The 16040-nt window shown below is 43.5% G+C and overlaps 1 protein-coding gene across 1 annotated transcript in view; it reads right to left on the bottom strand.

Annotated features, from left to right (window-relative positions):
- Positions 1–2557: 2557 nt before the first annotated feature.
- LOC144594738 (uncharacterized) overlaps positions 2558–16040 on the bottom strand; it is a 61410-nt gene continuing 47927 nt past the window's right edge. Inside the window, exons 4-6 of the mRNA XM_078401580.1 lie at positions 7156–7295; positions 5152–5226; positions 2558–2620 (exon numbers count right to left, since the gene is read on the bottom strand). Coding sequence (XP_078257706.1) covers positions 2558–2620; positions 5152–5226; positions 7156–7295 — 278 coding nt within the window. The remainder of the gene's footprint in view (positions 2621–5151; positions 5227–7155; positions 7296–16040) is intronic.

Below are 16040 nucleotides of genomic sequence, written 5' to 3'. Positions count from 1 at the left end.
GTGCAGTCTGTTCCGAATTGTCTGGGCAGAGAGCCGTCGGCCATATCGTCCTGCAAACCTTGACTGCAAATCTGTAGAAGACAGCCTACGGTTCCTAAGTGCTGACAGGGTGAGGAAACGGTCTTCTTCGGGTGTCGTCTTCTTGGGACGCCCACTTCGCGGCCTGTCTCTGACATCCCCCGTTATATGGAACTTGGCCTTCACTTTGGAGATGGTACTAGGGCTCACTCCAAATAATGCCGCAACTTGGTTTTGCGGCACACCAGCTTGAAGTTGCCCTATCGCACGGGCCCTATCCAGATCAGTCAAACGTGGCATGCCGATTCTTGGAGCAGACACCTACTGACCACTGTAGCAGGGCCCATGCTCACAGATGCTGCCAATTAGGTGCCAATCAGGCACCTGATTGTCAGCACCTGGGGGTACCAGAAGCTCAAAACAAGAGTCAATAGCAACAGCAGAATAAGCTGTTTGGCATTGGCAGAGAAGATTAAGCTGAATAAGCTGTTTGACATTGGCAGAGAAGATTTGGCATACATAATCAGTGAACCATAAAAACGCGAAGGTATTGTATGCACACAAAAAATTACAAATTGCCACCAAAGTATTCCCAATGGCAGTTACTTCAACTTTAACCAAATATCAATATCAAATAGAAATGGCCATTGAAAAAGATGCTTGAAAATTAGAACAGAGTACAATAAAACTATATTCTAAAAATATTTCAAAATCTCACTGATGAAAATGAATACAAGGACAATTACTATTAAAAGTTTCAAACATATACATAAATACTAATCAACATTTCATATAAAATAGCTTCTGAGGTTATTGAAGATGGTATATGTTAGTTAAAATGTAGTCACAATTTGACTTTTATAAAGGTGCCACATATTGTGGTAAAGTTGATATTTAGTGGTCAGTTTTAACATCACATTGAAATATCGCCTTTAATATTTTGTTTTCTGAATATGATTTTGTAAAATCACTGCTACAGGTTTCTTCGATTCATAACAGCATTTCAGAAAGATCGTGAGACCTTGATTCAAAATTCAGTTTTACACCAAGAATATTTTCAAAAAAGATAACATATTGTTTATAGTCTTATAAATCAAGAACTTGGTGGATTTCATTTGAATATTGTTGCAGTTTTGTTTTGATCGCATGGTTCAGTGAAATGTTGCTTTTTAGTGGACTAGAGGGAGAGAGAGAGAGAGAGAACGAGACAGATAGATGGAAAGATAGATCGAAAGACAGACAGACTGAGACAGATAGATTCAAATCATGACATCTGCCTGAGAGAGATAATAAGAAGTGCCAAAAGTCAGTTAATATACACTTTCAACTGGTCCTATCTGTGAACTTGTACGATTATTTCTATTTCATCAGAACTAGTCATCCTTCCTATTACTTGGACACTTCAAGAAAAACTTGCAATTTCTGTAAATTTAAAAATTGTCAGAATTTATAATATAGATTTTCAAGACGTCATTTCAGGGAACAGGACAAGCTCCTGAAAGGCTTAACCTGACAAGTGCAAAGGCTGAATAGAATTTAGACCAGTGTTAAGGTCCCAGAACAGTAAATTGGAATTTGCATTAAGAATTGGGACGTGGAATGGTCACATCATTAGGGTGGCACAGTGGCGTGGCTGGTGGAGCCACTGCCTCACTGCATCACACATCTAGTTCAATCCTGACCTCGGGTGCTGCCTGTGTGGGGTTTGCACGTTCCCACTATAAACCAATAACATTACCAAAGAGGATTCCCAGCCACCACTCCTTCACGGAGAAAGGTTTTACCAGCAGGGAGTTGTGCAATGGATCCTTGTGGACATGGCATTTGCCAGGGAGATCTGGAAAAGGATGCTTGGGTCCTAGTCAAGATCCACCTGAATAGTTGTGTAATGGAGGACTCTCTGATCTATGGTGTGTTTCATGGGAGGTAGATCCTCCCCAGAGATCCTCCCTGTCCAAATTCAGGGACAGTTTCTTCCAGGCAATTTATTTTGCAACTGAAACATGGCTAGAGTGTGGTCCTGACCTCTCATCTACCACATTGGAAAACTTTGAACTATCTTTAATCGGACTAAATGTTGTACTCTTTATTCTTCATCTGTGCACCATGGACAGCTTGAGTGTATTCATGCGCGGTCTTTTCTCTGACTGGATAGCACACAAACAAAAAGCTTTTCACTGTACCTAAGTGCACATGACAGTAATAAGCTAACCTAAACTCATTTCAAGTAACCCTTGCATTCCTCTCTCTCTCTGTCCCTCTGCCACCTTAGTCGTCCTACTAGTTTCACTGTTTGTTTCTCTTCCTTATCACCTCCTCCACCAGCCAACAATAAACCATTGTGGGCTCCTGGGCCATCGGTGCCAGCTCTGGTTTGTTTCTTCATACCTCTAGTTTCCCTCTCCCCTGCCTCTCACTCTGAAGAAGTCTCGGCCCGAAACATCGCCCATTCCTGTTCTCCAGAGATGCTGCCTGACCCGCTGAGTTACTCCACCATTTTGTGCCTAAACTAAACTAAACCAGATCAATCTAAACTAAGCTAAGCTGTGGCGGCTGTTGTCCTGAAGAGCATTATCCTGATGAAAGATGCGATGTAGTTTGCCTGAAATGCGCAAGTGAATATATCTGACTGTCACAACACAGCCTGCAGGAGGTCATGCTGAAGTATGTACTGAAGCACTGCACAGCCTCCATAAAACCTTTGCGGATTAACACCACTGTTTACCACCCTGCTGCCATTGCACAATGAGGTGCGTGGCCTATATTACAACCTCAACTTACTTAATCGATGTGTGGTTGCAAGAGGAAACTCAAATAGCGTCAGTTTTTGGCAGGAGTATGCATTTGTTTGATGCCACAAGGACAGCAAAGCAAGACATGCAAAGATGCACGCAAAGTGCTGTAGTAACGCAACGGGTCAGGCAGCATCTCTGGAGAAAAAGGATGGGTGACGTTTATGGTCGGGACCTTTCTTCAGACTTGGTGTTCCCTGCATCAGGACCGTGTGTAAGGTGTCAACACAAAACATCATCATTTCCTACCATCCCCCCACTCTACAGATGCTGCCTAAATCGCTGAGTTTGTTTGTTTGAGTTTGTTTTGTGGTCTAGATTTCAGCATCTGCAGTCTCCTGCGTTCCGCCAAAATAATACCTTTGGGGTATAAAGAAAGGAATTGGGAGAAACAGTTTCTGTTTTTGTTTGATGGTGCTAATTCTGAAAGTTGGTCTCAGAAGTAGCAGGTAGTTGTTGGATAACAATTAAGGGCATCACAGTAGCACAGCGGTAGAGCTGTTGCCTCACTGTGCCAGAGACCCGGGTTCATTCTGGACACTGACATTCTGGTGCTGTCTGTGCGGAGTTTGTACGATCTCATGGTGACTGCCTGGGTTTTCTCCGGGTGCTCCAGTTTCCTCCCACATTCCAAAGATGTGCTGGTTTGTAGGTTAATTGGCTTCCATAAATTGCCCCTTGCGAGCGGGGAGTGGATGCAAAAGTGGGATAACATAGAATTAGTGTGAGCGGGTGATCGATGGGCTGAATGGACTTGATGGGCCGAAGGCCCTGTTTCCATGCTGTACAGTAAATCCCTGCAATAACAGACCATGGGGGGGGGGGGGGGGAGGGATGGGGGAGGGGGATAGTGTCCGTTATTACCGATTGTCCACTATAACCGAGTGAGGGGGGGGGGGGGGGGGCGGTAACGTTTAACCCAAGGCCGGAAGGGAAGAAACTCGGTGTTGGGGGGGAGGGGGTTTAAATCACAGGCTGGGGAGCCGCAGAGCCCCCGGCCCGACATGTGTTGCACTAGGGATGGGCCCGGCACTCACGCCGTCTTCATGCTTCTCGCTCTATCCGCTCCCGTCACCAGAGGCTCCCACCATGGGGGGGTCAGATCGTTAACTGGCGGAAGTGAGGGGGGGGGGGGGGGGAGGGAGGAGGGGGTTGCAACGAGAGCCTCGGTCCGCTATGACCAAAATCCACTAAACAGAGGTCCATTATTGCGAGAGTTTTCTGTATCTTTAAACTCTAAGCTCTAAACTTCAAACCCATTTAGTTCACTGCGTTTTGTGGAGGATGAACATCTACTCAGGGCATAAAGTGCTGGAGTAACTCAACGGATTGGAGTTCCTGACCCAATGACTTACTCCAGCACTTTATGTTCTCAGCAAGATTGCAGCATCTGCATTTCATTGCGTGTCCATCCACTGCCCTCGAACTCGTTAGACCCACGAGTGGTTCCAGAGCCACCAATGTTGTTGGCATTTGCCAACTTGGTTCAGAGTTAGGCTTAGACACTGCCAGCAGCATTCACATACCATGAGTGAGGAAGAAAGACTAAAATAATTGACACAATGATGTGGGCGCATTGTTGTAAAGATTTGCATTCACTGTTTTCTTCAGTATAAAGATCCTTTTGCAATCAAAGGTGGGAACGATAACTAAAGATCAGAAGCCACTCAAAGAAACAAATGTGCCCATTTTTTCACACTTCTGTTGCAAGTGCAACATGGATTGAAGAGTGTGTTTCTTCCCCGTTGTGTGGAACAAGCTCATAGATATTGAAAAACACTGAAGGTGGGGTGAAAGAGAGAGATTTATTTTAAATGAAAGCTAAAAATATTTACACGGTGTTTATTGCATGTACATAGTAATGGAACAGTTAGTCTGCACATTATACAAATGATGTTCTGTTCCAACACCAGCCATCCAAAAAACACACCCATCTTGTACAGCAAAACACAAAGTGCTAGAGTAGCTACTCAGCAGATCAGGCAGCATCTGTGGAGACTATGGAGAGGTAACGTTTTGGGTTGGGACCATTCTTCAGACTGATCGAACGTTCCCGACACAAATCGTCCCCTGTCCATTCCCTCCACAGATGCTGCCTGACCCGCTGATTTACTCCAGCACCTTGTGTTTTGCTCAAGATTTCAGCATCTCCAATTCCATCTTACTCCATAAATGTTTACGTCGCTGAAACAAAACAGTGAAGAGAATGTTTAAGAACTTTGCAGATTCCACCAAGTCCTATCCTACTCCAATGGTGCATTTTACCATTCATCGATAACTGAATCGAATGTTTGAGGCTCACTTTATTTGACCACTAATGAGCCATGCTTTGCGTTCGTACCAAGTTCATATCTTCATACACTGAGTTTGGAACTCCTTTTCGTTTAGACTGTTCCACTTGATAGTGATTTTTCCCCTAAAAATTAAGACAATTATTTAAACGTTATTTTTTTCTTTAAATTCACAATTTTCAACACAGACATTCTTGCACCCTTATTTAACCTAATTAAGCATAAAGGTCTTTGGAATCAATATTGGTTGACACATTATTTGCACAATGATAGGCCATCTTCTGCCACATTGTCTATTGATATCTCGCTTCTTACAAAGTTGCAAGAGAGAATTCTAGAAAATAGTAGGAAGGAACTGCAGATGCTGGTTTAAACCGAAGATAGACACAAAAAGCTGGAGTAATTCAACAGGGTTACGCAACATCCCTGGAGAAAAGGAATACAGGAAGGTGATGTTTCGGGTTGAGACCCTTCTTCAGACTGAGAGTCTCCTGAATGCGAGCAAATGTCTTTTCAGCCATCGAGGCACACAGCACGGAAACAGGCCTTTCAGCCCAACCCGTCCATGCCAAACAAAGTGCCCCCACGTAAGCTACTTCCATTTGCCCGCGTTTGGCCCATATTCCATTAAACCTTTCCTTTCCATGTACCTGTCCAAGTGTTTTTTAATGGTGTTATTATATCTGCCTCAACTACCTCCTCTGGCATCTCATTCCATTTACCTACCACCCTCAGAGTGAAAAATTTGTCCCTCAGGTTCCTTTACACCTTCTCGCCTCACCTTAAACCCCCTGGTTCCTCGGGTATAAAAAACCCTGTGCATTCATCCTGTCAATTCCCCTAATTTAATTTTGGAAAGGTGAACAGTGGACATACATGCTGTTAATACCCCTAACAAGTAGTAGTGGGTTGGCTTCCTGAATGAGAGAATCTCTCTGGGTAATCCCATGGTGCTGATGGGAAGAGAGGGTCCAAGGTTTACAGCGAGCGAAGAAGCTGGAATAGCAATATTTCCCCAAATCAGGGTGGATTGTAACTTGGAAGGGAAGAACATAGGAACAGTACAGCACAGGATCAGGCCCTTCACCCCACAATGTCTGTGCCGAATATGATGCCAAGGTAAACTAATTTTGTCTGCCTGCACATTTAGTTCAGTTTGGTTTAGTTTTGTTTATTGTCACATGTACCGAGACACATTGAAAAGCTTTTTGTTACGTGCTAGCCAGTCAGTGGAAAGACTACACATGATTACAATTGAGCTGTCCTCAGTGTATAGATAGTGATCCTTTTTCCTCCATTCCCGGCCTATCCACATTCCCATGTAAAAGTCTTTTAAATGCCACTATCGTATCTGCCCCCAACAACACATTCTGTTGGACAACACATTCCAAGCACTCACCCCTTTCTGTGTAAAAAATGATCGCACATCTCCTGTAAACTTTGCCCCTCTCGCCTTAAAACTGTACCCACTCGTCTTTGACATTTCCAGCCTGGGAATAAAGGTTCTAACTGTCAGGCTTTCTATCTATGCCTCTCATAATTTTATATATACTACCATCAGTTCTCCCCTCAATCTCCAAAGAGTCCATGTTTGCCCAACCTCCCTTTCTATCTAAAACCATCGAATGCATAAATTGACGGACGGCGTTTCGAGTCGGGTCACTTCATCCAGGCTGCCTGTTTCCTTCCACAGATGCTGCCTGACCTGCTGAGTTCCTCCAGCTGTTCTCCTTCCCATCCATCAGATTCAAGCATCTGCAGTCTGTTGTGTCTCAGAGCACCCACCATCTCTTGCCCACTCCCATGTGCACCCATAGCGGCATTTAAGAGGCATTTAGATGTGCATATAGATATGCAGGTAGTGGAGGGATATGGATCACATGCAGACAGAGGTCAGGATCGAACCCGGGTCTCTGGTGCTGTGAGGCAGCAGCTCTATCTGCTGTGCCACAGTGCTGCCCTCAAATCAATTTCTTCAAATCAGTTTAATAATCCGTTATTTTTTATATTTCAAGGCATGATAAATATTTGATGAATATAAATTAGGAACTTACATGTTGAAGTAACAGAACAAGTGCAAAACAGAAGCTCGCAACTGCAAGAATAATCATTGCAATCATCAGTGGATCCTGAAAAACTGCTACTTTGCTGCACCCTTCAGCACAGTTATCTTTGCAGGGTTGCTTGGTTTCATCTGAGAATATAAAATATAAAAACATATACTTATGTCTTAATTTGTCCATTACATCATCAGCTTTTCATAAAATGATCATGAACCCCTTAAAAAAGATAAAAAGTTATAGGACGGAATATTTGTGTCACTGAAGGCCAAATACCATTCGCTACATCGTCTTGTACAATGAATCTTCAGTGTTTATCTCATGAACTGGATAGAGTGGGCATGGAGATGATGTTTCCATTAGTGGGAGGGTGTGAGAGCAGAGGGCACAGCCTTAAGGACCTGTCGCACTTAGGTGATTTTAAGGCGACTGCCGGTGACTAGGCTGTCACCGAACGTTCGCCGGGGTGTCGCGGGCATGATCGTGAGGAGTCTTCCAAAGATCGTAGTGGATCTCAGCGTGTTGCCGAGAAATCAAACAGTTTGAAATTTCTCGGCGACAGCTGGCTTGTCGCCAGGTATCGTAGCTTATTGCGGGCGCTGTCGCATGCTGTCCCCAGGTTTGATAGGTTCTCTTAACATACATTTAGAAGCACATAATATTAAAATAAGTAAAGTCATTTCAAAATACCATAAAATGCTTGTGTTTAACCAATTTATTTACCGTCAGGACATTTGACAGGTAGATTGGAGGCGACAGTTTGACGGTCAGGTAAGCGTGGGAATTATCGCGATGTTTTTGGTCTCAGCCATTACATTTAAAGTGGGCTCCAAACCCAGATATGCAACCCAGAAACCAGATATGCATCTCCCTTACATTTTAAAAGAATGTCCACACACTTTTCACAAAACTCCACTGAACCACTTTTAAAACTATTTTTTTTAGTACAGCTATTAGTAAACTGGAAGTAAATCCAGTTTATTCCTTGTTACAGTGTTAAATCAAATTCTTTACCTTCAGTCTGAATAATCACACGTGATACTGGATTAGCACATCAGATTTATTCCACCATGGGGTTCTTCCCGAGAAGATCTCCAGACACAACACTAGTGTCTGAAGAGATCTCAACTCAGGGCAGGGGAAGAACAACTTCTCCACCATTGTTTACTTTTTTATACAGAAAAAGAGAGGTGTGACAAAAAGAAATCAAGGACCAATTACACATCTAATACAATGACCAATTACACATCTAATACAATTTCCATGGTTACAGAGAAGACAAAATCATTGATACAGGTCACATGCTCAAAAACCAAACCATTAATATAAGTCACATGTATTTAGAGAAACGCATCAATTTACCTAGCGTGGATTCAAACTTTTCCTACTTTCACACGCACCCAAATAAGGAGTTGCTAATAAGAAAGAAACTTTCTTATCTCTATAGACGAGCAATCTCGCAGCTGCATGACCTTGCTTTACTGTTTCAATACACAGTACTCGCAGTCAGACAGAGTGGGAGAGGACAATAGCCCATCTCTTCTATACACTCCTTATCACTCGTAAAGGGACAAACACATTCTGTTCCCAAGGATAACATTTCTGCCACAAGCATCCATCTTACTGCTTTCCACTAAAATAAGCATCCATTTTATATTAGCTAAAACAACAAAAGAAACCATCTTTACTACAACAAAATATAATATCTCTAATTGACTATACCAGCTAATAGCATAGATTCTCATTAGTGAAGCTTGGTTTTTAAGTAACCCATACAAGGTGTTATAGTTCAAAACTCTCAAGTACTTACCGACTTGTCAGTGATTTCAGCGAAAACCACGACGCCGAAGCATTGACAGCGTGGGAATTATCGCGATGTTTCAGAAGATGCTGTAATCTCGACCTGACTCGACATTGTCGTGGTCATTGTCGTCGGGTAAAAGAAAAGTTCGGCGATCTGCTACGACTTTGACAGTCGCCGGCAGTCGCCGGCAGTCGCCAAAAAAATCGCCTAAGTGGGACAGGCCCTTTAGAATAAGAGGGCGTATGTTTAGAAAGGATGAGGAGGAATTTATTTAGTCAGAGGGCAGTGAATCTGTGGAACTCTTTGCCACAGACGGCTGTGGAGGTCAAGTCGATGGATATTTTTAAGGTGGAGATTGACAGATACTTGATTATCAAGGGTGTCAGGGGTTTTGGGGGGAAGGCAGGGGAATGGGGTTGAAAGGGAAAGATAGATTAGTGGCGTAGACTTGATAGGCTGAATGGCCTAACGCTGCCCCTATAACTACTTATGAACTCTTTAAATAAGTAATTCTAAGGATCTTGAACAAAGACATTTAATGTGGAGGTCAGCATACTTGATTTACTAAATTGAACATTGAAAATTAGCGAAGTTTTTGATAACTAAATCACAAATATGAGAGCCTTTTAAAAAAATATATATAAGCTCAAGTTTAAAAATGTTCAGGAAGAAAAAAGAAAACTGTTTACAGATCCAGCAGATTGGTTTAAAAGGCCAAACCCCTCAAGACTTTAACAAGTTTCATCCCACTATATAAACATAGCACAAAAAGTAAGGAAATTTGTGTTTGGTAGATTATTTCTCTGTTGTAACAATGCTTCTTGACAATAAATCTTATACCGTTGGAAAGCCTGTTTATTTCCCTTTTAAATGGTGCCACATTTGTAAGGAACATGCATTTGTGGGATGAGCAGCAGAGCTGAGTATATGGGTTGCGCCCATGAAAAATTTGCCAAATCTTCTCTGCCAATGCCAAACAGCTTATTCTGCTGTTGCTATTGACTCTTGTTTTGAGCTTCTGGTACCCCCAGGTGCTGACAAGAATGGGATGCCATCCCACAACAGTGTGTGACCAGGCTGGTGACTAGCATGAGGAGGAGGTGCCAGGCTGTTATGGCTGTGTATGGTTCTTCCACACGCTACTGTGGCTCCTGTTTATTAAATGAATAAATTGTTAAATTGCCAATATGTCTTGTTTCTTCAGACTTCAATCATCCAATCCACCAAACAACACCGAACAAGAGTCAATGGCAGAATAAGCTGTTTGGCATTGGCAGAGAAGATTTGGCAAATTTTTCATGGGCGCAACCCATATACTCAGCTCTGCTGCTCATCCCACAAATGCATGTTCCTTACAAATGTGGCACCATTTATAAGGGAAATAAACAGGCTTTCCAACGGTATAAGATTTATTGCCAAGAAGCATTGTTACAACAGAGAAATAATCTACCAAACACAAATTTCCTTACTTTTTGTGCTATGTTTTAGAAGCAGTTCAATGCAGTGGTGGTTTCTATGCACCACTGGTAGTTTTCAAGGTTCACACAAAATGGGTCACATTTCAAAGCATGAGAATCTAACAAATGGGAGTAAGGAAGCACAATACACTGTAGAGGCTGCAATCATGAGCAAAAGGAAAGTGCTAGATGAACTCAGGCAGCATCCCTGGATAGAAGTAATGGGTGATGTTTTGGGGTCGAGACCCTTCTGAGACCGTCTGAGGCGGAGTCTTGACCCGAAAGGTCACCCATTTCTTCAATACAGAGATGCTGCCTGCCCCCGCTGAGTTACTCCAGCATTTTGTGTCTATCTCTGGAAGTCAGACCAAGGCAGAACCGACAGTGAATGGTAAGGCCCTGGGGCGTGTTGCAGAGCAGAGTGATCTGTGATTACAGGCACATTGTTCCTTGAAAGTGGCACCACAACTAGACAAGGTGGTCAAGAAGGCTTTTGGCACATTAGCCTTCATCAGTCAGAGTATCGAGTATGCAAGTTGGGAGGTTATGTTACAGCTGTCCAAGACATTGGTGAGGCCACAGTTAGGCTACTGTGTTCAGTTTTGGTCACCCTGTTATAGGAACAATGTTGTTATGCTGGACAGTGTGCATAAAAGATTTACGAGGATGTTGCCAAGTCTTGTAAATATCAAGTCCTGGCAACTTCTTCGTAATGTATTGAACTTTGGTTTGGGGAGATATATTGGTCAAATAGTGGTCTGGGAAATTTATACCCAGCTGAGTGGGCAGAAGGAATGGCATTTTAACACCTTATCCAAAGGAGACTATCGCCCAGCAATATATTATTAAAGACTTCGACACAATCTATCTACTCATGTCTCTCGGAATGGGTGTTGAACCAAGAATCTTTCCACTTGCCACTGCTGACAGGAGAATGGACAAATGGCATTCTGTCAAAACTGTTAATCCATTACTGGGTTGGGTTATCATTTAGAGACCAGCAAAGGGAACAGTTACTCCCAGGAGGTATGAGATTTGTGAATAGGAAAAATAATATTTCTTCCACAGTTTAATGGTGGAACAGTGGAGCAGTAGGTAGAGCTGCTGCCTTACAGCGCCAGATTCATGAGTTCCATTCTGACGTCTGGTGCTGTTCTGTATGGAGTTTGTATGTTCTTCCTGTTTCTGGGTTTGGGTTTGGGCCTGGGTTTCTTCTGGGTGCTCCAGGGTTTCCTCCCACACTGCAAGGACGTACAACTTTGTCTGTTCATTAGCCTCTAAATTCCCCAAATGTGCAAGGAGTGATTGAGAAAGTGGTAGAACATAGACCTAGTTTGCAAAGATAATTGAAGGTTGGCGTGGACTCTAAACCTCCTGTGTCTCTAAACTAACCAAAGGTGTTGGTCATATGGTCGAATAGAACAGACCACAATAATATGAAATAATCCTGCTGACACCCGTTATTTTTAATTAACTGATATTGCTCGGTTTATCTGATCTCACATGAGTAAAGAGAGGACCATTCAATACAGGCCATTAAAGTTTTTCCTTTGGCATGTCTAATTTTATTATTGTAACCTCTTCAAGCATTCCTTCTCTCCAGAGATGCTGCCTGTCCTGCTGATTTACTCCAAAATGTTATGTCTATCTTCAGTGTAAACCAGCATCTGCAATACCTTCCTGCACTCTTCAAGCAATATGCTGTGCAATGGCAACAAGATTTCTGCGTGCCTCTGAGTAAAACACAAAATTCTGGAGTAAAGGGTCAGGCAGCATCTGTGGCAGCAATGGATGGGCTGAAGAACAGTCCCAACTGAAAATGTCACCTATCCATTCTTTTCAGAGATGCTGCCTGACCAGCGTTACTCCAGCACTTTTTATTTTACTCAAGATTCTGGCATCTCCAATTCATTTTGCCTCCACTCTTACTACATTTTGCCTCCTGCCTCTTACTACATTCTGGAAGGGATTTTATTATGAATTAAGTCCAAAACGGCACTTAAAAACGGCAACTTCATTTTTCAGTCAGAAAAGTGAAAACAAATATGTTGAGTAACGAGCCATTAATTTATTCCCCTGGGAAGAGATAATTAGAAACAATAGAATTGATATTTAGTTTGGATACCAGTTTAAGAAACATTTAGACAGGTATGTGGATAGGACAGGTTTAGATGGATTTGGGGCAAACGCAGGCAGGTGGGTCCAGTGTAGATGGGACATGTTGACCGGTGTGAGCAAGTTGGGCCAAAGGGCCTGTTTCTACGCTGTAAGACTCTATGACTCTTATGACCGGTGTATTGAAAATGATTGGAAACCAACAAAGAGACATCTAAGAAAACATATCCATGTTTTTTTTTCATCCACACATAGTTTTAATGTATATTAAACTACCAATTCTTGATGGTTGCATGAACCAAACTTCCTCCAGGGGTATATCACTAATTGCATAATATTCTTACCTTCTCCATCTTTGTTTTTAAAGTATGAAAATGTAAACCAGCATCTGAAGTCGCTTCCCACACATAGTTTTTAATTGTCTGTTCTACTTCAGTATATAATACTCCATGAATATTTGATACATAAAACATACCTGATACAATAAGCATTGTTTCTTCAGCATTCTGTTCGGTTAGTCTACCATTCTCTACCGCAGAAACACAATAGTAAGTATCAGTGTCGTTTTTCTGAAGATCTCTGAGAGTAATATTGATCCGTTTTGCATCTTTCGTTCCATTACACTCCAGCCTAGGCCTGTACGGTTCATCGACGAACGAAGAGTATATGGTGACGTAACACAGTTCCTTTTGCATTAAAAGATTCCTTTTAAAATGAGTGCCGACTAGCGATCCTAGTGTAAATGTGATTTCACAGGTCATTGAAACTGATTCTCCTCTTCCTGCATAGATGGCACGTGGAGACTGGGAAACAAAGAGTCCTGTAAAATTGCACAATCAAAAATATTGTCAGTGCAGTGACAGCAAGCGACCAGTCAGCAGTAAGTACATTTTCACACTTTAAAAACTGAGATGGAGAAGGTAAGAATATTATGCAATTAATGATGTGTCCCTGGAGGAAGTTTGTTTCATGCAACAATTCAAGAATTGATACCACAAAATGCTGGAGTAACGCAATCGAGGCCCAAATTTAGTTTAGTTTAGTTTAGTTTATTGTCACATGTACCGAGACACATTGAAAAGCTTTTTTGTTGCGTGCTATCCGGTCACTGGACGAACTTGTCATGATTACAATCAAGCCGTCCACTGTGTACAGATACATGATAAAATAAATAACATTTAGTGTGAGATAAAGTCCAGTAAAGTCCGTTTAAAGATTGTCTAAAGGGCCTGTCCCACTTTAGGCGATTTTAAGGCGACTGCCGGAGACTAGGCTGTCGCTGACAGTTCGCCGGGTGACGCGGGCATAATCGTGAGGAGTCTTCCAAGAATTGTAGTAGATCTCAGCGCATCGCAGAGAAATCATCCGGAGTGACAGCTGGCTTGTCGCCAGGTATCGTTGCTTATTGCGGGCACAGTCGCCTGCTGTCCCCAGGTGTGCTAGGTTCTCTTAGATCCATTTAGAAGCACATTATATTAAAGTAATTTCAAAATACCATAAAATGCTTGTGTTTAGCCAATTTATTTACCGTTAGGACATTTGACAGGTAGATTGGAGGCGACAGTTTGACGGTCAGGTAAGCGTGGGAATTTTGCAATGTTTATGGCCATCAGCCATTACATTTAATGTGGGCTCCAAACCCAGGTATGCAACCCAGAAACCAGATATGCATCGCCCGTACATTTTCAAAGAATGCCCACACACTTTTCACAAAAATCCACTTAACCACTTAGAATTTTTTTTTTTTAAATACAGCTATTAGTAAACTGGAAGTATAGCCAGTTTATTCCTTGTTACAGTGAAGCTTGGTTTTTAAGTAACCCATACAAGATGTTATAGTTCAAAACTCTCAAGTTCTTACCGACTTGTCTGTGATTTCAGTGAAAATTAGGATGCCGGAGAAGCATTGACAGCGTGGGAATTTTGCGATGTTTCCGAAGACGCTTTAATCTCGACCTGACTAGGCATTGTCGTGGTCATTGTCGTCGGGTAAAAGAAAAGTTCGGCGATCTGCTACGACTTTGACAGTCGCCGGCAGTCGCCTTAAAACCGCCTAAAGTGGGACAGGCCCTTAAGGGTCACCGGTGATGTAGATAGTAGCTCAGAATCGCACTCTAGTTGGTGATAGGATGATACAATTGTCTAATAACAGCTGGGAAGAAACAGGTCAGGATGATGCCTAGATTAGAAGGTATCAACTACAAGGAGATTTATTCACAAAATGCTGGAGTAACTCAGCAGGTCAGGCAGCATCTCGGGAGAGAAGGAATGGGTGACGTTTCGGGTCGAGACCCTTCTTCAGACTGATGTCAGGGGGGCGGGACAAAGGAAGGATATAGGTGGAGACAGGAAGATAGAGGGAGATCTGGGAAGGAGGAGGGGAAGGGAGGGACAGAGGAGCTATCTGAAGTTGGAGAAATCGACGTTCATACCACCAGGCTGCAAACTGCCCAGGCGAAATATGAGGTGCTGCTCCTCCAATTTCCGGCGGGCCTCACTATGGCACTGGAGGAGGCCCATGACAGAGAGGTCAGACTGGGAATGGGAGGGGGAGTTAAAGTGCTGGGCCACCGGGAGATCAGTTTTGTTAATGCGGACCGAGCGCAGCGATCGCCGAGCCTGCGCTTGGTTTCGCCGATATAAATAAGTTGACATCTAGAGCAGCGGATGCAATAGATGAGGTTGGAGGAGGTGCAGGTGAACCTCTGTCTCACCTGGAAAGACTGTTTGGGTCCTTTGATGGAGTTGAGGGGGGAGGTAAAGGGACAGGTGTTGCATCTCGTGCGGTTGCAAGGGAAAGTGCCCGGGGTTGGGGTGGTTTGGGTAGGAAGGGACGAGTGGACCAGGGAGTTACAGAGGGAACGGTCTCTGCGGAACGCAGAGAGGGGAGGGGATGGGAAGATATGGCCAGTGGTGGGGTCCCGTTGTAGGTGACGGAAATGTTGGTGGATGATATGTTGGATCCGCTGGCTGGTGGGGTGGAAGGTGAGAACGAGGGGGATCCTGTCCTTGTTGCGAGTGGAGGGAGGGGGAGCAAGAGCGGAGCTGCGGGATGTAGAAGAGACCCTAGTGAGAGCCTCATCTATAATGGAGGAGGGGAAGCCCCGTTTTCTGAAGAACGAGGACATCTCGGAAGCCCTAATGTGAAACACCTCATCCCGGGCGCAGATGCGGCGTAGACGGAGGAATTGGGAGTAGGGGATAGACTTTTTGCAGGGGACCGGGTGGGAAGAAGTGTAGTCCAGATAGCTGTGCGAGTCGGTGCGTTTGTAGTAAATGTCCGTCACTAGTCTGTCTCCTGTGATGGAGATGGTGAGGTCCAGAAACGGGAGGGAGATGTCAGAGATAGTCCAGGTATATTTAAGGGCAGGATGGAAATTGGAGGTGAAGTGTATGAAGTCAGTGAGTTCTGCATGGGTGCAAGAGGTAGCACCAATGCAGTCGTCGATGTAGCGGAGGTAGAGTTCGGGGATGGGGCCAGTGTACGTCTGGAACAGGGATTG

The sequence above is a fragment of the Rhinoraja longicauda genome, chromosome 6, assembly GCF_053455715.1.
Source record: "Rhinoraja longicauda isolate Sanriku21f chromosome 6, sRhiLon1.1, whole genome shotgun sequence".
Lineage (NCBI taxonomy): Eukaryota > Metazoa > Chordata > Chondrichthyes > Rajiformes > Arhynchobatidae > Rhinoraja > Rhinoraja longicauda.
Note: the sequence above shows the minus strand (reverse complement) of the source record. Positions and strands in the feature narration are given on the sequence as shown.